General features: G+C 42.9%; 1 protein-coding gene across 4 annotated transcripts in view; it reads left to right on the forward strand.

Moving 5' to 3' along the window:
• Nucleotides 1–25635, forward strand: part of cobl (cordon-bleu WH2 repeat protein) — a 159962-nt gene that overhangs the window by 118090 nt on the left and 16237 nt on the right. For 3 of the 4 annotated variants that reach the window (XM_080720938.1, XM_080720937.1, XM_080720939.1), the window contains 3 exons: nt 7136–7841; nt 15822–15998; nt 23589–23907. In XM_080720938.1, coding sequence (XP_080577064.1) covers nt 7136–7841; nt 15822–15998; nt 23589–23907 — 1202 coding nt within the window. The remainder of the gene's footprint in view (nt 1–7135; nt 7842–15821; nt 15999–23588; nt 23908–25635) is intronic. The other variant, XM_080720940.1, reaches the window with a different exon arrangement.

Genomic DNA, 25635 nt, shown 5'->3' on the forward strand with positions numbered 1-25635 from the left:
TATACATTGCATGGCTTCTTATGGGTTTTGTGTGCTGTCGAGCTTCAGTTAAATTATGCCCCGTGTCCTCGCATGCCGTCTTGTTTTTCTCAGGGCATGGACCCCGCCGCCATCCTAGCGGTTCCCCCATCCACCCTCGGAATTTGAAAACAAATCCTATAATATCCTCCGCCTGCTGTGCCTGACATTATAAATGGCCCGCTGGCCCGGACGCATTATTAAGACGCTCAGGGCCAGCCGACCGCACGTTCCACTTGCCCACTCGGGCCGGCTAAGACCCCACCACTGCACTTAATTGTGCAGCGGTGTTGCACGCTGCAAATGCAGCAGATCTACAAGCAGGGGTGTTGCACCAAATTCTGGGCCCTGGGTACTTTAACAATTGAAAAACAGCAGATATACAAGCTCACAGCGTGCCGCGCTGCGAGCTTGTAGATCTGTTATTTTTGAAAAATCCTGAAAATGTGTGCAAATCTTTGAATATTTCAAATCCTTCTAAGGTTTTTTGAAAAACCTATGTTTCTATGTCAGTGTTGCTAAAACGTTTTCATGTGAAGGACCCCCAAAATGATATGTATTTGGCCACGGACACCCATCTCAAAATATTTAGTTCCAGGAACCTCCCAGAAGCAACATTTGAGTTACAAAATTAATGTTCGCTTAAAAATACATATATTCAACGATTTGCACACATTTTCAGGTTTAAAAAAAATAGCAGATCTACAAGCTCGCAGCTTGGCACTCGGTGCTGCGCTGTGAGCTTGTATATCTGCCATTTCTCAATAGCTAAAGTATAAAATAATTCCAGGCCCCTCCACCTTGGGCCCTAGTAACTCAGTCCCACTTTTCCCCCCCTTGTGACACCCCTGTCTACAAGTATACAAACGTGTTGCATTGCAAGCTTGTAGATTGATTGAGATTGTAGATCTACATATAGTAGTTTTAATTTTCCTTTTCTATGCGGTCTGGGGGTTTCGATCCACAGACAAGCGTGTGTTTGGCCCCAGAAAAGGGACTCTTGGAAATATTTGGTCACAGTGAAGAGCCATAGACTAGAGCCATGCTAGAGATTTTTGGTGCTACGACCCGTTTCTTTGTGTGTCGTGTGTGTCCCAGCTCGGAAAATGTACGCTTAGCGGATGCGTTTCACTGTTTTACCGCTCCCTCAGAAGCCATTGCTTTAAAATTGCAGCGGTTGTCTTCTTTCACTTTTTACCCACCGTTTGGTGCCTCCGTTTGGTATACCTCAGTCTGCAGCAGCATTAAGCATAATAGGAAATATCCTTTGTTTTTTGTTGCCTTGTGTGGCTTTCCAAGAACACTGGTTTAACCCGTCTGCGACTACGGTAATAATCTGTAATTCTACACCTGTTCAACCACTTGAACCCTAGAATCCCTATTCTGGGTGTGTCATAATAGGCTAACATTCAGCAAAAATGCGACGCAACGCACTATGAGCTTGTAGATTACCTATTTCCACCAAAGCCATTTGGTGTGTAGAGGGTGTTAAATAAGGGACCAAGTATAGACCCCTGTGGGACCGCAGTACATTATGTATATAGGGTTATTGCGACCAAAGGTCACAGTTTAGTATGTGAAACGGCACATCCATCTGGACGTCTGGACGTGTACACTTTTCTACGGTCTATGGGTTTGTCACTCTGACATCATGCTCTGACATCACTGTGATGTCAGGGGAACCACTCTAACAGAATGGGTTTGCCACTCTGACATCACGCTCTGGCTTCACTGTGATGTCACACTAACAGAATCCCTTTTATGCCCATATACTGTATGGAGTTCCCTGATGTCATCAATGTCAAGCCCATATCTAACAGACTTCATATGGTATGAAGGTCTGACGTCAGAGGTCATAGACATCATAGGACTTTCACATAACGAATAACTGAGTAAGCATGTTTGGGCTCTCACAGCATATCTCCATACATGGATCTCCATATATGGGTACCAGGGGTCTCCATATATGGGTAACTGGTCCGATATACATCACTGGCCAGATGGCCAAGACATGGTCATCTGGCCCTGAGGCGTCTTACTAGTTATATTCATTTACTATTGCATCAGAACAGTTCAGTTTCCACATTTCCAGAGGAGAGGGGGACTCTTGAACTCCCATAGCATGCCATGCAGTGGGCTTCGTGGTTAATGTCTAAATGTGCCCTGTCTACAGAAGCATAAAGTAATCAATCTGCTATGGGATTAAGTTCCAGTACAATCCCCTTGTATTTGACTGTATGTTGATTTATGTCCCTATACTTTACCAGAATAAACACATTTGGTCCATCATCACCATAGTTTAGTTTGAATTATTGATGTAACATGTTGTCCTGCCATGTTGCCAAATCAAGGACTGTTACCAGTGGTGCAAAGTACTGTCGCACAAGACTAGTGAAAATAGCAGATCTACTATCTAGCTTGTAGATCGGCTATTTTCACTAGTTTAAATCATTTTCAAAATGATAAATGCAAAACGAACGGTTTTGGACATACACGGTTTCCAGACTTGAAACGGTACCTTCCGTCTTTGGGGGCAAAAAGTAACACGTTTCATCCTCCGACAGCAATAAGGCGCTGTCAACAAGATCCACAAACACTGTAGGAGATGAGGCGATGCAATGGCTACTGTCGCCGGCGCTCGCCGCAGAAAACAGTTTTTGGCCTCCGTCTCTGTGGAACAGTAGTAAAATGCACTTGTTGTGAAATATTTCCAAATCAATGCCAGAGATGTACACGCATGCATGCATGCTTAAGTCAGCTTGACTTAATGCAATGGGTGACCTTGAGATGTGGTGTAATACAGAGTTGTGGCTTCAGTCTAGAACCATCCTAAGTACATGCTGCGTTCCCAGTCATGGCGCCACTAAGCCCATGAGAGCAACACACACTTAACCCTGCAACCCTTAGCAACCCCCTAATCCATATACCCCAGCACAGCCTGAGATATGAGATGTACTGTTCCTTCTTCTGTGTGCGTGTGCGTGCGTGCGTGTGCGTGTGTGTGTGCGTGTGCGTGCGCGTGTGTGTGTGTGTGTGTGTGTGTGTGTGTGTGTGTGTGTGTGTGTGTGTGTGTGTGTGTGTGCGTGCGCGTGCGTGCGTGCGTGCGTGCGTGTGGGGACGGGCATTTGTGCGTATGAGAGACAATTTGTGTTGTGCACGTGTGTTTGTTTGTATTATGTATACTTGGAGTTGGTATGTGTTTATACACATATAGAGAAGACGCGCGTGTGTGTGTGTGTGTGCTTGCGTGCGTGTTGAGGCCTTGTTCCTCCTTTCATAGCAGGGGCTGGGCTGCAGTCTTATGTTTCACTTGCCACTCTGCAGGCATCACACACACGCACGCACGCACAAACACACACACACAGACACTCACACGCACATGTTCACGTGCACCAACACACACACGCATCCATCTTCATAGGCAAGTCAGTCATCCATTTCAGCTTCAACTTTGGCCCACATCCACGGCTGGTATGTCTGTATTCATGTAGATCTATGAATGCCAGAGGGACTCACTGTGAGCAGAGGGGGGGGACAAGGCGAGAGAAAGAGGAGGGGGGGTGAACTTCCATAGCATGCCATGCAGTGGGTTCAACGAGTTCACGTTGTGTGAACCCAAGTACCGCTGAGAGGCAAGGTGGCCTGATCTGCTCCCAGCCTGCTCCCCACTGCATGCAGCTCCAGGCATGTTGGGGAGAAGCTGCCCCTGTTCATTCCTGCAGCCAGATAAGGCTTTTCTTTTTCTTGCTTTTTTAAGTGTTGGTATAGCCCCGTTTTCACAGAGCCACAGCACAGGACGTACGTATAATAGTGGACATTTTGAAATTCACCTCATGTGATGTGAAATGGTCTCTGATCTTGTGTGGCGGACGATTTGTCGCTCGCAATTTTTGGGCAGTAAAGTGGTTCTCAACCTTTTCAGGCCGCGACCCCCAAAATAATCATATTTTAACTGGGGGACCCCCCCACACACACACACACACCACCCATGGCCATGACGAGCACTTAGTTGAGGCATTACATTTCGTATAACACAGTTTTATTGTGAAAATATATTTTCACAGTTTCTGCCTCTAATATTTGACAATTTGGCTAATGTTTAATTTGTCATTTTAGAGGTATTAAAATTTTCACTTTAGAAATGTGCATAATATACCCTCTATACACTTAAACTTTATGTTGAGTTGTTTACTCTGAGTGAGATAACAATGTTGCACATTAAGCCATTAAGTCATCTGGGGACCCCTCAAATAATTTTCTTTACCACAGGTTGAGAACCACTGCTATAGTAATCCTCCCGAAAAGTACTGGGAGAATAAAACATTTCTCTTATATGAAAATGCCAGAAATCAAAGTACTGGCAGTCTGGGATAGCATGATGAGAAAATGAGAGAGTGTTCTAACAGTCATTGTGGTCGAGCCGAGCGAACTATTTGTTATTTGTTTAAATCAAATTTAGATAGATTACAAGAGAAATGTGACAATTAGGGCTGGGTGCAATAACCACAATACCGCCATAGCGTGGTTGTGTAATGCATGCCGCATGTCGAGTTAATATCTTTTTATTTAAATGTATTTAAAATGTATTTTTTACATTCAAAACAACTTTTTTCTAAAATCCATACCGCCCCAGCCCTAGTGACAATCGTGTGAGTTTCACCGTGAGGGACTATCCATACATAGCTTTTTCGTCTAATTGTAAACGGTCTGCCATCACTACCAAATGAATCAGTTTAATCTTCAACCTGTTAATTATACCTTATCATTTTTTGATCAATTAAAGTGACGTTGAGTGATGATTAAACGTGTGTGCTTTCTACCGAGCAGTGAGCGAGCCTGGTTACTGTGTGTGTGTGTGTGTGTGTGCGTGTGTGTGTGTGTGTGTGTGTGTGTGTGTGTGTGTCAGTGTGTGTCTGCGGTGTGAAGTCTGTGTTTAGAGCGAGGCCACTGATTTATCCTTTGTTGTTTGACAGTGCCGTGTGGCAAACAAGCCCACAATGCGTTGCATCAGCGATGTTTTTTGGACTTGACTTTGTGGATTTTTTACTAAAATCTTTGTTTCTGGGAGTCCCTGGAACAAGATCTTTCGATGCCGGGCCACAGCCAAATACATATAATTTTGGCATGTCCTTGACATGCGCAACATATGTTTTTCAGAAAACAAGTAGGTTTTAGAAAGCATTTGTAGAATCGACCTCAGGTCTTAATGGGTTAAACCATGAGACTTCTCCGCAGTGGAGGATGGTTGTGCTGACAATATAGCTCTGAGCAATCTGGTTTCGTACAAAAGTTCTTCGAGAGTATGGAATGAACACTCCCATCACCTGTGGGTGCAAAAGAACAATTTCACAATCATTACGTTTGTTCACCGTTTTTACTGGGATGGCAAAGCCTGAGGTGATTCTCCATCAGCCATGCCCATAAGCCTGTTTTCCATCTCTGGCTATATTGTACAGTATGTGTTATGTTATATTCTTTCTCGTACTTATGAAACACACTCTAGACTAGTAGTTTTTAACCCTTACGGGTCCATTTGGTTTCATTTTACACTCTCAAGAGTTCAATTATTGTAAAGAATCTGTATTACTTAATTTACAAGAAGTCCACACAATAGAGGGTATTGCCCATGCATAAAGTGAATGGGAAATCGAGTGGCAAATTGATTGGCAAAGTGAGTTTAACATTGTTTTATGCAATCAGATAGGACTTTCTGTTTGGATGTATGGGCTTTCGAGGCCAGAAAGTAGTTTTTTGCCACTCGGTAGGCGTTCCTGCATAACTTCCGGGTATGATGATGATGTCACACGCATACCCTCTATTAGAGTGAATGTAGAGGAATTGTTATTTTGACAACGTTTGACTGTTATCTCTCCTATGGTACCACATCAATACAGCATGGAATTGTGGACAAAATCTTATTCAACGACAACAAAATGAAGTTTTAGGTCTGAGCTGTGGGTCATCAAATGGTGGTCCATGGCTCAAATGCTGTATAAATAATGGGCCTTGATATGAAAAAAGGGTTAAAAACCACTGTTCTCGACTGTAAAGATCATATGGGTGATCTGACATGTTCAGCTCAATGTCTACGACTCACCGTACCGTACCGTATACTTGACTTTACTGCTTTCCTTTTCCAAAGCATACTGTCTGTTTGATTTGGGGGAATTCCATTAATTTGATATGTGATATTAACTCTTAGACTGCCATAGTTTTGCCATAACTAATGTAGATTAATTGCCAAGGCTTTTGTATTTACCTGATTTTCGATGGCTCCGCACTAGGGATGGGACGATATGGAAATTTCATATCACGATTATTGTGACAAAAGAAATCACGATTTACAATATTATCACGAATCACGATAATCAAAATCCATTATCCTGGAGCGAAACATTTGCCAAAAAATAGCAGATCTACAAGCTTGTAGATCGGCTATTTTTTGGCCAAGACATTTGATAGAAAAAAAGACTTTTATCAAGTACATACAGTATAAGTACCTTTTACCAATTACAGAGGGTTTAAGTGGTACCGGATAAGCAGCTCGGCAAATAAAAGGTGAATTGATCCCAGTGCATGACGGAGGACGATATCACGATAAATCTTTTCTCCACGATACGATTATCGTGAGTGTTTTTTTATCACGATAAACGATAATATCGCTTATAGTCCCATCCCTATTCCGCACATCCCTTGAAAGCGAGGCATCGTGGGGAACTGATTTATTTTCCCCCTTCACTTCAATTCACTGTGATTGGTGGTCGATGTTGCCTCAAAGACATAGTGCAGTAAAATACTGATATCAGTTTAGTGCATCAGAATAGCACTGCATCAGGTCTACTGTATTGCTGCCAGATATTGTATGTCTTGTTGTTGGCTAATTTAAAAGGAATGCTGGCACTCTTGATGGATGTGAGCAGACCCATCCCTGCCAGAACTCCATCCACTTCATTACTTAGTAGTGCTTCAGCGCTGGCACCCAGGATTTAAAGACTGATTTATGGCCAGACCACACACACACACACACACACACACACACACACACACACACACACACACACACACACACACAGAGAGAGAATACTTTTTTCCCTTACACTTTCTCTCTCTCTCATAGATGGGCCTCGGCTCTGAAAGCCAGCAGAGGAAGAGGAAGGCCCCGGTTCCCCCTGCCACCCCGAGTGTCGACGACTACTACACCTCAACCTCCGCCGGCACCACCCCGCTCCCCGACACCCCCAGTAACACCCCCGTCACGGAGACGCCCACCCCGGCCCGTCGCACCAAGGTCCTGGCCTCGGCCGCCACGGCGGTAGCGCTGGCCTCCGTCGTCGGCGTGACGACAGCGGCCGCCGGCGCCGCCGTCTCCCCTGAAACGGCGGCGGAGCCCCCTCCTCCCGCCACGCCCACGCCCACGCCCACGCCCACGCCCACGCCCAGCTCCCCGGCCCCCAGCAGCACCACGGTGGACAGCCTGGCCACGCTGGACTCCTCCTCCAGCTCCGAGCTGGCCCGCAGCATGGACGACTCGGACAGCGACCTGGACACGACGGCGGGTGGCTCCCTGCGCGGCGGCGCCACCAGCAGCAGCAGCAGCAGCGGCACACTGGGCGCGTCCGTGGCCGCCGTGGCCGCCACCACCACCACCGCCAGCGCCAGCGGAAGCTCCACCCCCAGCAGCTGGGTGGTGGAGGAGTCGGCCGTCAGCGCCGTCGACCAGTCGGAACAGGAGGCCACGGTCGCCGGCGGCTCGGGGTCGGAGACGGAGTCGGCCCTCAATCTGAAGATGGAGGAGGTTGAGAATAACAGACACAGCGCCATCGGTAAATCAAATCAGCTACTTTTTTTTTTTGTTCACGACACAGCGGTTTTCACACACGATTTACTTGTAGGGTGTTATATCCTACTACAGGGGTCTTCAGCGTTTTCAGGCCAAGGACCCCTTAGTTGAGAGAGAGAAGAAGCAGGGACCCCCACAACCTTTTCATAGATTCCATATAGTTTCACTGTCTGACAGCACAATCATCAGTGTATTTTGGATTCATGTTTAACCACTTGATATTTACCACCAGATATTTAACCACTTGAACCGTCAATACTTAATAAACTTGACCTTTCACTCTGTACTTAATGTGCTCTTTTTTCCCCTCTACGCCAAACCTCTTTGCCGAAAATAGCAGATCTACAAGCTCACAACGCCTCGCAGCGCGAGGCGTTGTGAGCTTGTAGATCTGCTATTTTTGGCCAAAGTTCTCAGAATATTGACACTAGGGTTCAAGTGGTTAATATAAAAAAAGAGAAAAAGAAACTATCACCCAAAGATTTGGAGGACCCCCTGTAGTAACTCTGTTGAAGACCCTTGTCCTACTATATCCACCGGAAAAGAAACTAACACATGCAACACTGTTGGTAGATACTGTATCTACAACGGGTAGGAAAGATACACCAGGTAGCTCCCATTTGCAAAGATTTATTATCGTGACGTGTCAAGCGCTAAGGCTTCCTCCGACTTCAAAATCTGAGACAGAGCCTTTGAAACATTACTATAATAAATCTCTGCAAATGGGAGCTAGCTGGTGAGTGGATGTTGTGTTTTCTACATGGTGGGCTTTTTTTTTATCCAGCACCCTATCTAGGATGTGCGTGTCTTTTGCACTTTTTAGATATTTATAACGCAACACAACAGTGCAGGCAGATAGCTGTCTACATCTACACATATCAATATCAATTGCTATCTAGTGGTATCAATTATATCACGGCACAAAGATAAGGCTTAACAAACAGATACACTTACAGGTAACTAGTGTCTGCGTTTACAGCTGAACAACAGACACAGTGCCAAAGGCGATGTAGCTGTAAGGAGATCAGCTTGGAATCCTGGCATATTGTCATACCGCCGCGTACATTCATCACCTCTTCATTTTGATGTCTGCCACCAGTGATTTACACTGTGTGATTGGCATTTTAAGTTTGACTCATGTCAGCTGATGACATATGTCGCACGTCGTCATACAAAACATTCAACGTTATCATATAAAGTTCACTTGGCTTCTTCTTCTGTACACCTCCGAATCCCCGCCCACCTCCCACCAGTAAGTGTGAACCTAAACATGCCTTCTGTGTGTTATAAAAGCAAGTCAAACAGTCACACGTCGCCCTGAGAGCTTTTCCCCCTAATAGACGGTGCGATGTGAATGTCTGCCCCACAGACCTGAACTGTCAGTCTACAGCAATATATAATATGAAACTTCAACTGTCATATCTAATGCCATAAAACATGTAAGTTGTGTGTGTGTGTGTGTGTGTGTGTGTGTGTGTGTGTGTGTGTGTGTGTGTGTGTGTGTGTGTGTGTGTGTGTGTGTGTGTGTGTGAGCGTTGCATGCGTGCGTCCGTGCGTGTGTGTGCGCGTGCACGTGTGTGCGTACGTGTGTCAGAGTGTGAGTATGAGTGACTGATGTAGAATAACAAGTAGAGCTGGTTTTCACTTCACCCGTAGGACAATTCTGAATATCACCTTCCAGAATCGCCTTTCACCCAAAATATCTTTTTTCTTTTTCTTTCTTTCTCTAATTTCTTCATCTCTCTCTCTCTCTCTCTCTCTCTCTCTCTTTTCAAGTATCATATCCAAGTGTAACAATATATTTTATAAAAGAATATTAGAGGTAACTGAGAAAGAAAGAAAAAAAGCATTGTCTGGTGTAATCAGTGCAGATTCAACACGCTTCATCTTTCTAATTGAAGTTCAGAGAGAGAGTTATGTTGATCCAGATAGTCCCAGCATGTCACCCTGGTGGTCAAAGTCAGGTGAGATACACTGCAGCAGGTTGGTTTTGCATAACCAGGTGCAAACCAGATTCAAATGATTAGCAAAGACAGGTTATATCCAAGATAAAGCAAGACCTGCTATCTTCGTTATCTGCGTTACATAGGTGGCCGTCTCTTTAGGTATTAGGTGAACGAAAGTAGTCTATTAATTCCATGTTGAGAGTGAATGTGAACACAGCTTCTAAACGATGGTCACTGAACTAAATATTGTACCCAGTAGCCACACAATCTTACATTTTTGTATTTATTTTTTCCAGAGAGACAAATCAACACACTCCTGGGATCTAGCACCAGTAAACATAAGAAGTTGAGTGGCGTTAATTGGGATGGCGGATCTTCCTAAAATGATTTGCTTATATTAAGGAAGCTTGTGGAGGAAAATTGTAAATGGGGAAAAAATGAGAAACTGCACACTAGCTCTAGATCCAAGTAAAGTATCTGGTCAACATTTTGTTTCTCTTCAGAAACAAACCACCCTGGAGACTGTGATGCCAGGGAACCTCCCATTTTCACATCATGTTTACAGCCACCATGTTTCCTCTCCCCAGCTTAGCCTCACATCACCAGGCTTTCTGCATCACCCCAGCTTGATGTTAGAGGAAGTAGTACTTAGCAACGGTTGCTAAGCATGGATTGGCGGATTACTCAATTATTATTTTGTAAATGGATGATTGGTATGTTGTTAAATACCCAATTCAGCAGCCAGTCAAAAAGGATTATTTATGTCTGGTGTGATGTCTGTGAAGGCTATGGCCGAAACATCATCTAATAAAGTTCAATTGCATCCAGAGTTGGAGTTTGCGCTTACTCCTTTTTTGTGATGATTTTTTCCGCTTCCAGCACTTCATGAGACATCCTTGGTATGCAATTTCCTCTACCTACAAAGTGAATAATAATTACGGAGTTTACCCATAGGTTTTATAAAAGAGAGAAACAAGAGATGATCACTGCATGGCCTATAGATTAAGCAGTCATGCAATAATTATTCTATGAAATGACCTTGAACCTTGAACGTTTCCACCCAGCAATAATCAAGCTCCTTCACTGTCTGGCATCTGAATAAATAGAATGTACAACATACACCTTGAATATCACACGCAATGAATGTTGTTCTGTAATGCATGGCACCCAAACCTGCTGTCTGTTTTGAGGAGAACATTTTGTGATTCCTAATTTTATTCACTGATCTGTTTCATGAGTAGTAGTCACTTCAATTCAGACTCTCTCTGATCTTTTTTATTTAAAAAAACTCAGTGCTGGTACACTGCTTCAAACTCTGCGACTAGAACTGGGCCCTATTCACTGATTGTATAACCAGCGTTACATTAATTCCATACACCTTGCAAGTGCAGAATTTAAGCCAACTATTGCATTTTGCCCTGCGCCTTTGATGTACGTAAATCTGGCCCCCGACAGATTTTACTGTGTGGGATGACAGGGTATAGACAGCAAGAAGGAGACGAGGGGGCTTTAAGGGGAGAGAGAGAGAGAGAGAGAGAGAGAGAGGGAGAGAGAGAGAGAGAGCGTGGGTGGTGGAGAGGAGAGAGATGAAAGGAACACAGAGGATGAAGGACAAGTAAGTTAGTGCATTAGACAGTAAGTTAGTGCATTAGACAGTAAGTTAGTGCATTAGACACTAGACAGTAAGTTAGTGCATTAGACAGTAAGTTAGTGCATTAGACAGTAAGTTAGTGCATTAGACAGTAAGTGCATTAGACACTAAGTTAGTGCATTAGACAGTAAGTTAGTGCATTAGACAGTAAGTTAGTGCATTAGACAGTAAGTTAGTGCATTAGACAGTAAGTGCATTAGACAGTAAGTTAGTGCATTAGACAGTAAGTTAGTGCATTAGTCAGTAAGTTAGCGCATTAGACAGTAAGTTAGTGCATTAGACAGTAAGTTAGTGCATTAGACAGTAAGTTAGTGCATTATTAGACAGTAAGTTAGTGCATTATTAGACAGTAAGTTAGTGCATTATTAGACAGTAAGTTAGTGCATTATACAGTAAGTTAGTGCATTATACAGTAAGTTAGTGCATTAGACAGTAAGTTAGTGCATTAGACAGTAAGTTAGTGTATTAGACAGTAAGTTAGTGCATTAGTCAGTAAGTTAGTGCATTAGACAGTAAGTTAGTGTATTAGACAGTAAGTTAGTGCATTAGTCAGTAAGTTAGTGCATTAGACAGTAATAGTGTATTAGACAGTAAGTTAGTGCATTAGTCAGTAGGTTAGTGCATTAGACAGTAAGTTAGTGTATTAGACAGTAAGTTAGTGCATTAGTCAGTAAGTAGGTGCATTAGACAGTAAGTTAGTGCATTAGACAGTAAGTTAGTGCATTAGTCAGTAAGTTAGTGCATTAGACAGTAAGTTAGTGCATTAGACAGTAAGTTAGTGTATTAGACAGTAAGTTAGTGCATTAGACAGTAAGTTAGTGCATTAGACAGTAAGTTAGTGCATTAGTAAGTTAGCGCATTAGACAGTAAGTTAGTGCATTAGACAGTAACTTAGTGCATTAGTCAGTAGGTTAGTGCATTAGACAGGCTACAGCTGACGGTTCATAATGTGTAGACACTGTGTCTAGTGTCTGTCCACTCAGTGACACTCTTCTGAGTCTGTGCTGCCCTCTCTCTCTCTTTTTCTCTGAAGCTCTCCCTAATTAATCTACCCTTCTGCCTTGTCTTGCTCTCTTTCTCTTCCTCTCCCTCTCCGTCTCCCCCCCCCCCCACTCTCTCTCTCTCTCTTTCTCTCTGTCTCTTGTTCTGTGTGAAAATGTACTGTAAGACTTTAGAATTCAGAATAATAATTTAAGAACATGATCTTTGAAGAATAAAATAGAACAAAACAATGATGTAATGTTCCGATACACACATAACAGGTTTTGTTCCATACAGGCATCTTTTTTCCAATCATGATGTGTGTTCTAAGTAACACACCTATTCTATCTATTCTACCAGGGGCCATTAATGTACACTCACATGTAAATGCCTTAACGTTCATGCTATTGAATGTCATCATCAATTATGGATGACCCACTCCAAACACTAATAGGCAAACAACCCCCCCCCCCTCTCTAATACATGTAACAAGCCTTAGCAGTGCTCTGAGACACTACTACTACCGTATGTCTCTATCCAGTGCCTGTTTACTAATGTATGTGTGTATGTATGTTTTCTCTGCCCCGGAGATGTCTTTAATCTTAATGTTATGCTGTGCTTGATGCGAACACATTCTCTTTTGCACATTTTACTTATGGGAGATCTTTCATGGGAATTAAACTTCATATATACCACTAGCTAGGCAGCAGACTCTCCTGTGGGAGAGCGCCACATCACCACAGGTTCTCAAGGCACCTTACATACTGTGTAGAACAGAAACCCAGTGCTTTCCCCACCTGAGCAAACATTTTGCGAGAGTGGCAAGTAATGGGAAGAAACTGTAAGCAGAACCAGGCTCTAGGGTGGGCCTAGAGCCTGGGTCGTGACCTTGTCAGGGTGAAAGAAAGAGAGAGGGAGAGAGGAAGACAAAAGATGGACAGCAGAAACAAGAATACCAACCCCTCTGTTGTACTCTATAAACATTGAACCCTCTACAGAGCCATCTAAAGAAATTGAATATTGTGTAAAAGTTCATTTTCTTCTGTAATATAATTCTAAAATGGAAACTTTTATAAATTTTAGATACATTGCAAATGCATTGAAATATTCAAAACCTTTTTGTTTTCATTTAGATTTTTTATGGCATACAGACATGATATTCAGCCATGAATATCAAAAATCTCAAAATATTACAATACTACACGAGAACGCTCAAAACAAGAATGTATAATACAGTTAATGTCAACCTTCTGAAGTCACAGTTGCTTCCAGTGTGAAGTTTACGCAGTCAGTGATGATTTGGAGTGCATGCTTTTTTACACAATATTAAAAAAAAAAATTAGATGGCTCTATAGGGCCCTAGTTTCGTCCATGCCTTACCCCTTATCTCTAAACTCTTTTGACATTTTTTGCTATTTTGAACAACATTGTGTCGATGAGCTATTTGATGTTTTTTAAATATTTTTCAAAATAGTAAAAAAAGGCAAAGACCTTTAGGGATATGGGGTAAGGCATGGGCGAAAATATAGCTCTTTATGTTTTACTGACATACACTATGTGAATCTGGTATTTGAATCTGCTGTAGGTTAGACCTGTTAGGCACACCTTCCTTCATTCATCCTCTTCCTATAACTGAAGTACTGTCACTTACATAAGTTTACCTACAGTTGGGAGCTTGGGTGGTACAGGGGTAAAAGTACCAGCCCACCACTGTGGAGTCTATAGGTTCAGCATGAAATGTTGACGGAGGTGCTACCTGTATATTACTGGCAGGAGAGACAGTAGGTTACAACAGTGCAGTGTAACACAGAAAAGTGTGGCAATTAATTGGAATTATAACAACTAAATTGGGGAGAAAAAAAAGCTGTAAAAATAATTTGCTACTCTAAAATAAATTATTAATTTTGAGCTGACAATGCAATCCACCTCATGATGACAATCGTGAGGTGGATATGGTAGCTAATCCCTTTTGGATATGTCAATAGTAACAGCTTTATAGATACCGGTACCTATTCATTTTTACATTCACTGCTTACGGCTTTCTTCCAAGAAAAAATACACGATGACAATCTGCAGTCATCTACTAACTTGTGTAGTGAATAATTGAAGATTTCATGAAGGTGAATAGGCAGCTTTCATCATTCAGAATGAATGAGTAAGTAGGCTGAGACGCACCACAGAGGAGAGGGGAGACTGAAGAGAAGTTTCTGCTGGAGTTGAAAGGCTTACTGGGGCAGTGTTCTTAACCTCTTACAATTTCTGAGCAAATACATTGTAATCTCTGAACAACTTTGTTCTTTATGCTTCATGGGTGGATAAATAATAATTAATCCTTTTTTGTTTGTCATGACTGATGATTTTGGTTTATCATCAAATTCATGGGTTGCATTTGTAGTCCTAAAGCGGCCATATTGAGGACCAACACAGGTGTTCAATTTGTCTGATTGGCCTAGAACTAATGTTCTACGTTAATCAAAACACCTGTTTTGGTCCTCAAAATGGCTGGTGTAGGACTACAAATCCAACCCATGAATACCTCAACGCAGAGCATCATGTATGTGCGTGTGTGTGTGTGTGTGTGTGTGTGTGTGTGTGTGTGTGTGTGTGTGTGTGTGTGTGTGTGTGCGTGTGCGTGCCTGCGTGCGTGTGTGCGTGCGTGCGTGCGTGTCCATCCGTGCTAGCTGTCACAGCTATGATGGCGTTGTTTATCATCTAAGCCCTCAGTGATGTTCCTGTCCCTTGCTCCCATGGACAGAGAATAAATTGAGATAGAATAGCGTAAACACAGCACCTGCTGGTGATGAGGACACAAAATCCTGGCGGTTTGACTCATATGGATATGATGAATCAACTGGCGCTGAATTAGTACATTCTTTGCGAGAAACAGACTGTATCAAATATGAGTGACTGACGTGAACTATACAGAGCCACCTCCCCGAAGAACATCCCAGAGACAGTTTGTTTATTTTTGGACCACAATGCTTACTTGTATATGAGACGATTCTAAAATGACACAATGTTACTCTCCATAGAGAAAAACTTGAGAACTGAACCAGGGAATGCACGAGTGATGTCAAGACTTGGGTACTCTATAGGCTCTGGTGCACAAGAGTAGTCCTTGTTAATGTTTCCAGAAGGTGGCATATACCCATTTCCGGTTCTGGTTCGGTTTCCCATATACTGTAGCATCTCTTGTCAGTAGCGGCAGCAGATTTAAACCGGAAACTATTTATTTTCGTGTCCCGGTTCTAAGCTGCTTCTATTGAAAATCCTGGGTCGATTTAACTGCTGATCCATGTTGTTCCTCCCTCAGTGTTGTTGTTCCTCTGTAGTTGTGTGTACTGACCGCTGCTGCCTGCCGTGTTGCACACGCTCTCTCCTCCAGGTCCAGCCGATCGACCGGTGCCACCCAAACCTCGTCGGGCCCCGGTCCGGGAGCCGCCCCAGCTTGTCCTGCCACCTTCCCCGACCGCCCCCTCCCTAGTGTCCCCTCCTTTAGAGCTCACAGACACAGGCTCGTCTCCAGACATTCCCACAGAGACGGAGGAAGCAGCCACTCAGTGTAGGTTCCAAATTGGATGGACAGTCTGTTTCTTCCACTGTCCTCTTCCTCCTCCTCCTCCTCCTCCTGCGCTGTTCCTTCATCTTTTTTCCTCCTTCTATCATCATCTTTATTCCCTTTTTTCAGAGGCCGCTATCCTGTCTCTCATAACGTTTTCCCCTGTTTCTTTCCTGCAGCGTAATGCTTCTTTTTCTTCTTTCAGATGTGTATTCGTGTGCTTTACTCTTAACCTCTGCTTGCGATTCATGCTGCCCCTATTGTTGTGTCTATGTACGTGTTTATGTGTGTTGGATTCTCTTATCAAGTACAGTATATACTGTATGTCACACATGCACACTGTGAACACACAACAATCTGTTTCCATCAGCACTGGCAGTTTTACTAAACTCCTCATTCTACTTTAACTTTTCTTGTGACCGAAGGTTGCAGTTTACCATGAGAAATGTCACAACTTGTCCGTAGACGTGTAGACGTGTACACGTGTACACATTTTTCTATGGGCAAACCCATAGACCGTAAAAATGTGTCATCATGATGTCATCATGCTCTGATGTCACTGTGATGTCGGGAACCACTCTACCAGAATGGGTTTGCCGCTCTGACATCTCACTCTGGCTTCACTGTGATGTCACACTAACAGAATCCCTTTTATGGAGTTCCCTGATGTCTTCAATATTAATGATGCCCTGTTAGAGAGATCCCTGTGATGCCACGGGGAACAAATCCCTTTTATGCCCATATATGGCGATATGGAGATCTGTGTGATGCCAGGGGAACAAATCCATTGCCCATATATGGAGATCCCTGATGTCCACATCCCTGATGTCCACATCACTGTGGCCCTTTAGGGCAAGGTCGCTTGTCGCCCTGAGGCGTCTTACTAGTACATTTTTGATTAAGTATTGTACTATATTTAGACACAATTACAGTATGTTAATTTAACTAGGAGTTACAGACCTGTTAAGGTCCATTTGGTTCCTAACTATCAATTATGCTAGTTAGACCCCACATTGAAAACCAGAGGAGTAAGGTACTGGACTTTAGGTTATATATTGTTATTATATAACAATCATGATATTTTATTGAAGTTTGCTTTGAACCTCTTTCGCCTTGTATGGCAATCTGTAAGAAAGCTTTCTCATAAATGAAAGATGCTTACCACCACATTGAGAGAATCACTGAACTGGAGAGCATGGGTTGGTGGAACGTATTCATGATGAAACTTTTGCATCAGGAGTGGATCTGTTGGAGTAGTCTTCAAAATAGCACTACTTGTGTACTTTTACTCTAGCTTTCAACACAAGTAGCCGTATTCTACTTGAGTTGGACTTGAGTATCATATTCTAATACTCTTTCACTTCTGCATTATATACTGTATAGTACAGTATGTACTGTGTGTGTGTGTGTGTGTGTGTGTGTGTGTGTGTGTGTGTGTGTGTGTGTGTGTGTGTGTGTGTGTGTGTGTGTGTGTGTGTGTGTGTGTGTGTGTGTGCGCCTGTGTGCGTGCCTGCCTGCCTGTGTGCCTGCCTGCCTGCTTGCGTCCGTCCGTCCGTCCGTCCGTGAGTGTGTGCGTGCGTGCGTGCGTGCGTGTGAGAGAAAGAGAGAGTTTCAGTGAGTTTACACCAGCAACAATGTGACTGTATGCTAGATTAAAATGCATGGACGGGCCTGAGGTACGGTAAGCCTTTAAAATGAAACACATTTACAGGCATTACTGTAGATTTACCATAAAAGGTAGCTGTATTGTGTGTACCGTGCAAGAAGCTTCTTGAAGGATTTGCACAACATTTCAGATGAATATGTACAGGGTTTTTCAAAGAGAGATCATAATTGTCCTCAAATTGTTTGTATGGTGTTTTCATCCCCATTCTCTGTATTATAAACCAGTGGTTCCCAAACCTTTTAGCTTGTGACCCACAAGAGAAATTAGACATTCGCCCGAGACCCAAACTAGTGAAAACAGCAGATCTACAAGCTCACAACACGTCGCTTTGCGCCGCGGCCGCATTGAGAGCTTGTAGATTGGCTATTTTCACTACTTCTTAAACATTTGTTTTCACATTTTTGAAATGTCTTAGATTTCTCTTTTATTTATTAATGAAATTACTTAAATCTTTGGATAAACATTTTATTCATGAAAATCTTTGAATGTTTTTTTTTTTTTTTTTTTATATGTTTAGAAATAATAATTAAAAACAAAATGTAGGAAACAAAGAATTAAGGGACCCAAAAAAATGTGTCTGCGACCCACAAATGGGTCCCGGACCAGTGTTTGGGAACCAGTGACTGTGACGTGTAACTGTCTTTCATCTTCTTTATTCTTCTCATCTCCTCTCCTCAGTGTACTGCTGTGGGCCTGTCCGTCTCCCGCGCTCCAAACGCTCATGAGGTCTCTTCCTCTCCACCTGCCGCCCTCTTCGCCTCCTCTCCCTTTTCCTCCTCTGCTCCTTTTGCTTTTCCCCTCCTAATTGGACCTCCTGCTCATCCTGTGCTCCTTCAAGTCAGAACCTTTCAGCTGCTCTGTTCACTCTGGACTTTCCTTGCTGCTTTCGCTGGACTTCACAGCACCTCCCTTAACCACTTTGAACCTACAGTATATGCTTTGTCCAATCTAAAATAGCTGATCTACAAGCTTACAACGTGTGGCACTGCAGTGCCTTATGAGCTTGTAAGTCTCTTATTTTCTGCTATTTCCTAAGACAGTGGTTCTCAAAGTGGATTTCAGGGCCTCTCTAGGTTCCTTTATGGGGTTCTAGATTGAACCTTACTGTCAATGTTATGGGGAGACCTTTAAATTTCATAGTTTGAGAACCACTGTCCTAAGATGTTGAAATGTTTAGAAAATTGGCTACGGTTGGCATAACCAGAATAGGGATGCCAAGGTGAAAGTGGTCAAAAAGTCATTTCTGCAGACATGTTGCCGCTCCCCAATGCAGGGAGTTTGATTAAGCTGAGGACACAAACAGCGCAAGTGAAAGCCAAGTACTTCTAATTTCAACCTGCCTCTCAATCAAATGGCTGTTTTTCTGTTTCTGTTTTTTTTTATCTGTCTGTAAATATGGGGTTTTGTATTTCGGCTCGATGCGCTCGTGGATATGGAGCAGCGTGTGTTTGAGAACAGAACAGGGCAGGGTTAAAGGAGGACACTCAGAATGTGGTAAGAGGACTATACGAAGAAAGATGAGCGTATGGATTACAGCCTGATTGATGGGCGACATGCAGAGATGAGGTTATGAGGCAAGGCCATGTGATATCTGTGGGTCAATATTTTGGTGATGTGATATGTGCAGATCTATAGTTGGACAGCGTATGTTCCCTCCCTATCCTCAGTGGTGTGGCTTTGGTTGGAAACCAGATACCTAGACGCACAGCGTGCCTTATGCTCCATTATGGAGTGCATGATCTATCAATGACATGATTCTGTCCTGGGCGGCAGTCTCGGCTCACCCCTTTTACATGATGCAATTTAGTGAACGCACACACACACACACACACACACACACACACACACACACACACACACACACACACACACACACACACACACACACACACACACACACACACACACTCTGTGTAAAAGAGAGCCAGGATTTTCCCTTGACATTGATTTCATTTTCAAAGGCTCTGCAGTAAATTTGAAATAGGCTACTAGATGCATGACTACATTAGAGTTTGATTTATTCAACCTAAAGGTTGGCTGCTCAGTGCTCACAGCTAGTCGTTTTTCCACTTTATGGTACCAGCTCAACTCGGTTCGACTGTACTTGACTCTACTCTACTCCTTTACTACATTTCTCCTTCAGATAGGACCACCTTTATGTAACTGGTTGTCACATTAATGACATCCAACTCTCTGTGTGCAGGAAAGTGCTAAACTATGCTAAAGTTGAAGCTAATTCTAACACTAAATGCTGTCTCTATTTCACCTGTACAATCCAACAAATCATTTTCTTATAACATTCTAGGCCATGCAGTTGCTCTACAGTGATTCCTTTCACATTAACAGCAATTAGTTAAAAATGTTTGTTTTCAATGTATGGGAACTTGCATTATTATAGAGGAGTCTGTCATGTCACTCTGATCAAATCAGTAGACTGTCACATTTTGGCATATCGCCTCTGCTTGCTTGGGACCTTGATGGAGGTGATACCAAAATAGTACCAGGTACTATAGGTAGCCTACTACTTTTGTATAGTGGTATAACGGTGGTCAAGTTGGGTCTTGTGCTCATTCAACATTAGGAATTTTTGTCAAAATACAATTATGGATAAGATACCAATCTGCTTACGTTTTGGTTCTACAGTAACAGGGGTTGACACTAATGGTTGCCTGACTGCCTGTGGCAAGTAAATAATATGTCTGGGCAGGTGGCGTTTGCTTTCAGGTTGCCTGATGGGCAAGTGTGTTTGAGTGGGGAAGCAATTGTCTTTAGTTTGCTATAAACACAACACAAGATGTCTGTGGAATTTAAAATAAGTCATAAATATTGAGGTATGTCCATATCTCACAGCCACATAATTTGCAAGTAGAGTCTAAAAAAGAAAATGTTAAAATTAACAGTAATTCAATTCAATGTTACCTCTCATAATGTACTTTTGTGACGGGAAAGTTTCTCTGAGACCTTAGTATCAACCCTTGCTACAGAAATACTAAATATTTTAAGCATTTTGAGTTTCTTCCCAGTTTAATTTGTTTGCTATATAATTCAGTTCTCGTCAGCGTTTTTGTACTGCAAAAGTACCAAGCACATCTCATGAAGATGACATCTCATTTGATCTGATGTTGAATCTGTTTTAATCCAAAAAATATAATTTATGCTCTGCCGGCTCTAAGCTACTGATTTATAGATGTGTAGGCCATTGCAAGCTTCTTTGAGTTCAGAACCTTATGTTTTCTCATAATGGATATCCAAAGCATGTGAAATGTATTCACAAACAGTGGGAAATAATTATCTGTAAAACTATATACATTATGGTGTGTATGAAAAAGAATAATTTCCCATTAAATGTTTTAAAGACTCGAGTTGATGGTTATTTTGGAATAGTGTTGCGCATGGATTGTTGTCATGCTGCGGTTTTGGAAATGAAGAAACAAAAGGAATAGAGTTTTCATTTGTGGTTTTGATTGTGCTTTGATTGTGGCAAGTATGAAAATGTCACATTTGTGTAAAAATGAGTTAAATATTGGAAGTGCTTGTGTTCTTATTTTGAGTGAGGTTTGGGAATAACTGTTAATGCGTGCATGTGGTGGTTTGGTGTGTTCTCCGTGCACGTGCATACATAATTATCGTCATTGTCGGGTGGAAACCTTGTACATCCAAAACCTTTTTTGTTATTTTAAAAACAATTTAAAATAGTGAAAATAGCCGATCTACAAGCATACGCCTCATGTGCTTGTAGATCTGCTATTTTCACTAGTTTGTGCAACAGTTTGTGCAACAGTCTTGCGTGATGAAACACGGTCTTTCCTTTGCGAAAAACCATACACATTTGAAACTTGGAGATATGAGGTTTCTCCCCGACAGTGACGATATGTTTGTGTGCATGTATGTACAGTTTGAACATGTACACTTTAATTGTGGGTGTGTGTGTGTGTGTGTGTGTGTGTGTGTGTGTGTGTGTGTGTGTGTGTGTGTGTGTGTGTGTGTGTGTGCATGTGAGTGTGCGCGCGTGCATGTGAGCGTGCATCCGTGCGCATGCCGGCTGCGGCTGCAGCTGGCATGACTAAGGCGTTGCTGGGAAGAAGCTGGGAGGACAGCCCTGTGAGTCATCACCACATCTCCTAGAACTCAATGTCTCTCTCCACACCATTAGGACTAGGCCCAAAACTGACAGGCCTGGCACACACACACACACACACTCGCACGCACACGCGCATGCACGCGCGCGCACGCACGCACGCACGCACACACACACACACACACACACACACACACACACACACACACACACACACACACACACACACACACACACACACACACACACACACACACACACACACACACACACACACTTCTAATATTAAATCATGCACCCTCCACACATGCATATACACACCAGTGAAGAGACACATTTAAACACACACACACACACACGAGCAAGTGAAATTAATACGCACACAGTACAACACACTGCATATCAATATGATTCGCTAAGGCATCCACGCATGGAAGAGACAATATGACTCAACCATTTTTTAATAAGATGGTGTACTGTTTAAGTCATTTTATAGTATGGCCTCATCATGGCCTCTCTGTGCTGTGCATGCTGGCTTGTCTGCTGTGAAACCTAACAAATGGTACATTGACTTTTATTCCGTTGGACTGCAGTTCAATGAGATCAGTAACTGACTAAATGAGCTCCCCAAAGCCCAGAGGGCTGACCAGAGCATGACTGTACTAAAGAGATGAAGCAATGCTATGTCAGTATATCTGTCATTGGGGACTCTTACTGTAAAAACCTAATTAAAACGGTTTGTTTACAGTAAGTCCACCCACACATCATTAAATCTGTTTTATCAAGCCAGAAGTGGTTGCACTTTTTGCCTGTGGCCTCCTTGGCCTCAGTTTTCGTGTGTTTGATTTAGATGTATTTGGGTGTAACAGTGCATGTGTGTGTGTGTGTGTGTGTGTGTGTGTGTGTGTGTGTGTGTGTGTGTGTGTGTGTGTGTGTGTGTGTGTGTGTGTGTGTGTGTGTGTGTGTGTGCGTGTGTGTGTGCGTGTGTGCGCGTGTGTGTGTGTGTGCACACGCGTGTTGAAACTCATGAATACTTCGTCTGCTTTCTCTATCATTGCATCTCTGTGCTTTTCTCCTGCTGTGTGCACAGTATGTGCTCTTTCTCTGCAAACGTTATCAAGCTTTAATGTGCCAATATTTTAATGTTCCTAATCCCTAACACCCTAATTCCCTAAACACATGACCATAATATGCATATGGCTGCTATGTAACTCTCACCCTGTCGGGTGGGGTCTCCAATCCTATCCCCTGAGTATGATGTGAGAGCAACATGAGCCATGCCAACAACTTTGACGACCAAAGATAATAACCAGTGGTGGACGAAGTTCTCAACTCCAGTACTTGAGTCAAAGTATAGATAATCGTGGTCATATATTCTCAGTGAAAGTTGCTCTGTCAAATTTTTACATGAGTTAAAGTACTGGAGTACTTGTTTTTAAAACACTTAAGCATTAAAAAGTACAAATTACAAAGTATGTTTTCTTTTTTTAAATTGCATTGTATTGACATTTTGAGATTTCCCCAAAAAAATTCAAATACAAGTTACAAGCCCAATCTAGAAGCTCACAACGCATTGTGATGCGACACATTGTGAGCTGGTAGATTGGCTTTTTTTTACCACTATTTTTTTGTGGTTAATTCATGATGTACTTTTTACCGTCCTAGAAATGTAGTGTAGTAAAAAGTGTGTATTTGAAATGTAGTGGAGCGAAAGGCATAAGTAAGTATCCCAAAAAACAAATACCTAGAATTTAGTAAAGCACAAACAAAATGTACTTCGTTGTTGTCCAGCACTGACAATAACAATGGACGAAAGTAAGTCATGCCTTCTCATATTCTCCTCTGCTAGCCTGGCTCCATTCCCTGCAGAGGCCTGTGACGGGTGGCCAGAGCCCCGACGCCGACATTCTGGAGGAGGAGACCCTGTCGGTGGGCAGCAGTGCGGGCAGCAGCTTGCCCGACCAGGGATACGCTGCCTCCGAGGGCATGGCCGAAGGCGAGGACTCGGGCCTGGTCAGCTCTCCCTCGGACACCCAGCCCACGTCTCCGGACGGCAGTTTGTCTCTGGACGGAAGCAGCGGAGGAGCTGGAGACAGACAGCTGGGACCAGTGAGGGACAACTCCAGTGACAGTGACGAGGGATGTGCCACTTGGGGATCCAGCCACAGGTACGGCGGTGGAAGAGACTGGAAAGGAGGACAAAAGAGGGAATAGGGGGAAGCTGGGTGTCAGATGTCGGGAACGACCAGCAGGCAGCATTCCAGTGAGGGGAAAGTGGTGCTAAGGGAGTGTGGGTGAGAGAGACAAAGTACACCAAAGCTTCAGTAATGTACTTTATTGACCTTAATTTATGACCCTTTGTTCATCCAGCTACTTTATTGCAAACATATTGTGGGTAGCGAGACAGAGACACATTAGGGCGTCTGGGTGGGCCTGTCAACCTATGATTCACAGGGTCTGCCTCGCTCTCATAAACTCATCTACCTCACGTTTCCCAGTATTCAGCCATTCATCTCTCCATACGTATCATCTAGCACACTGCAGCCAGCTTCTGCTTTTAAAGTCCCAAGGGCCTTTTTTCTTTTCTTCTCTTTTTCCACCTAAAACAGATCCAACCAATTTCTCGGTTTGCAATATGTTGAAAACCAAAACAGGTACTACATGTCATTGTGATCTTAAACTGTTACTTTAATTAACTACCAAAGTAAGCAATTAAGATCCAAACTGCTTGGGAGCCAAATTGAATTTGATTATGACCTAACTTTTTGCCATTATGTGTGTGTGGATTTTTTTTTTGCTCTATGTGGTGGTGGGGGGAAAAAAAAATATATATATATATATATATAAAAATGTGTCAAAATGTCCTTAAAAAAAAAAGGACATAACATGTTAAAAGTTGTTGATGGAAGTGATGTGCATGTTTTGACACAATAAAGTATATAGAAAAAAACTTTTTGCCATTATGGCTAATGATTGGCTAGTCACTTAAAAAGGCAAGTACTACACAAACGATGTGCTTAAATTTCATATTTTGCTTTAGGTCTAGTTTCACATATGGAGAATCAAACATCACTGTCTCTTCCTGAGTGTCGTGTCACACTGCCAGTAGTACTAACTGAGAGCAGCTCCTGCCTGTGTCAGGGACGTGCAGAGAATGTTAGAGAGGCAGGGGCCTATTGAAAATAGCTATTTTCAATGAGGTTGGCTATTTTCACAGAGGTCGGCTATTTTCAGTACTTGATACCACACTGAACTAAGCATAATCAAGTGAATACTGGAGATGTGGTGATTTCTACACAGAGAGGGCAATTCCTTAAAAATAAGATGCTGCATTCAAGTTCAGGAGAGTTTGGAAAAGGCAATTCTCTTAAATGCTGCCTTCAGGTATGGCATGGAAAGAGAGCGTTTACATTTCTTTCACCATAGTAAAAACCGCATTCATGGTCTGGAGAGGGCACTTTTTACAGACAGATAAAAGGGCAGGGGCTCAAGCCCCCTTTGATGTCTATGTGTGTGCACGTGTGTGCACGTGTGTTATATTTGAGCCGTGGCCACAGCTGGCAGCCATAACCCTTAGTGCTGTGCTTTCATAGTTATGATTCTAGGCCCTTATTCAAGGGCTTTCTGGGAAAATGATTGCTGACCCAGGCTCACTTTTTGCCTTTTTAAGTTGTTGTGAAATGTGTATGGTAATGTGCTTGAATCAGTGATCCTTGATCAGTGCTCTCACTCAGACAAGCTTTATGAATCTGGGGCCCCGGCCTGTAGCTGCTTGCTCATCCAGCTTCCAGGAAAGCGCCATAACCCTGCTTTCTCGGAGTCGTTGAGGAAAAGTATTCCCGTCCAAGTCTCTTAGAAGACAAATTCTATTTGGTTTGGCCTCCCTATTGCAATTT

This window comes from Nannobrachium achirus (genome assembly GCF_963921795.1).
Source record: "Nannobrachium achirus genome assembly, chromosome: 2".
NCBI lineage: Eukaryota > Metazoa > Chordata > Actinopteri > Myctophiformes > Myctophidae > Nannobrachium > Nannobrachium achirus.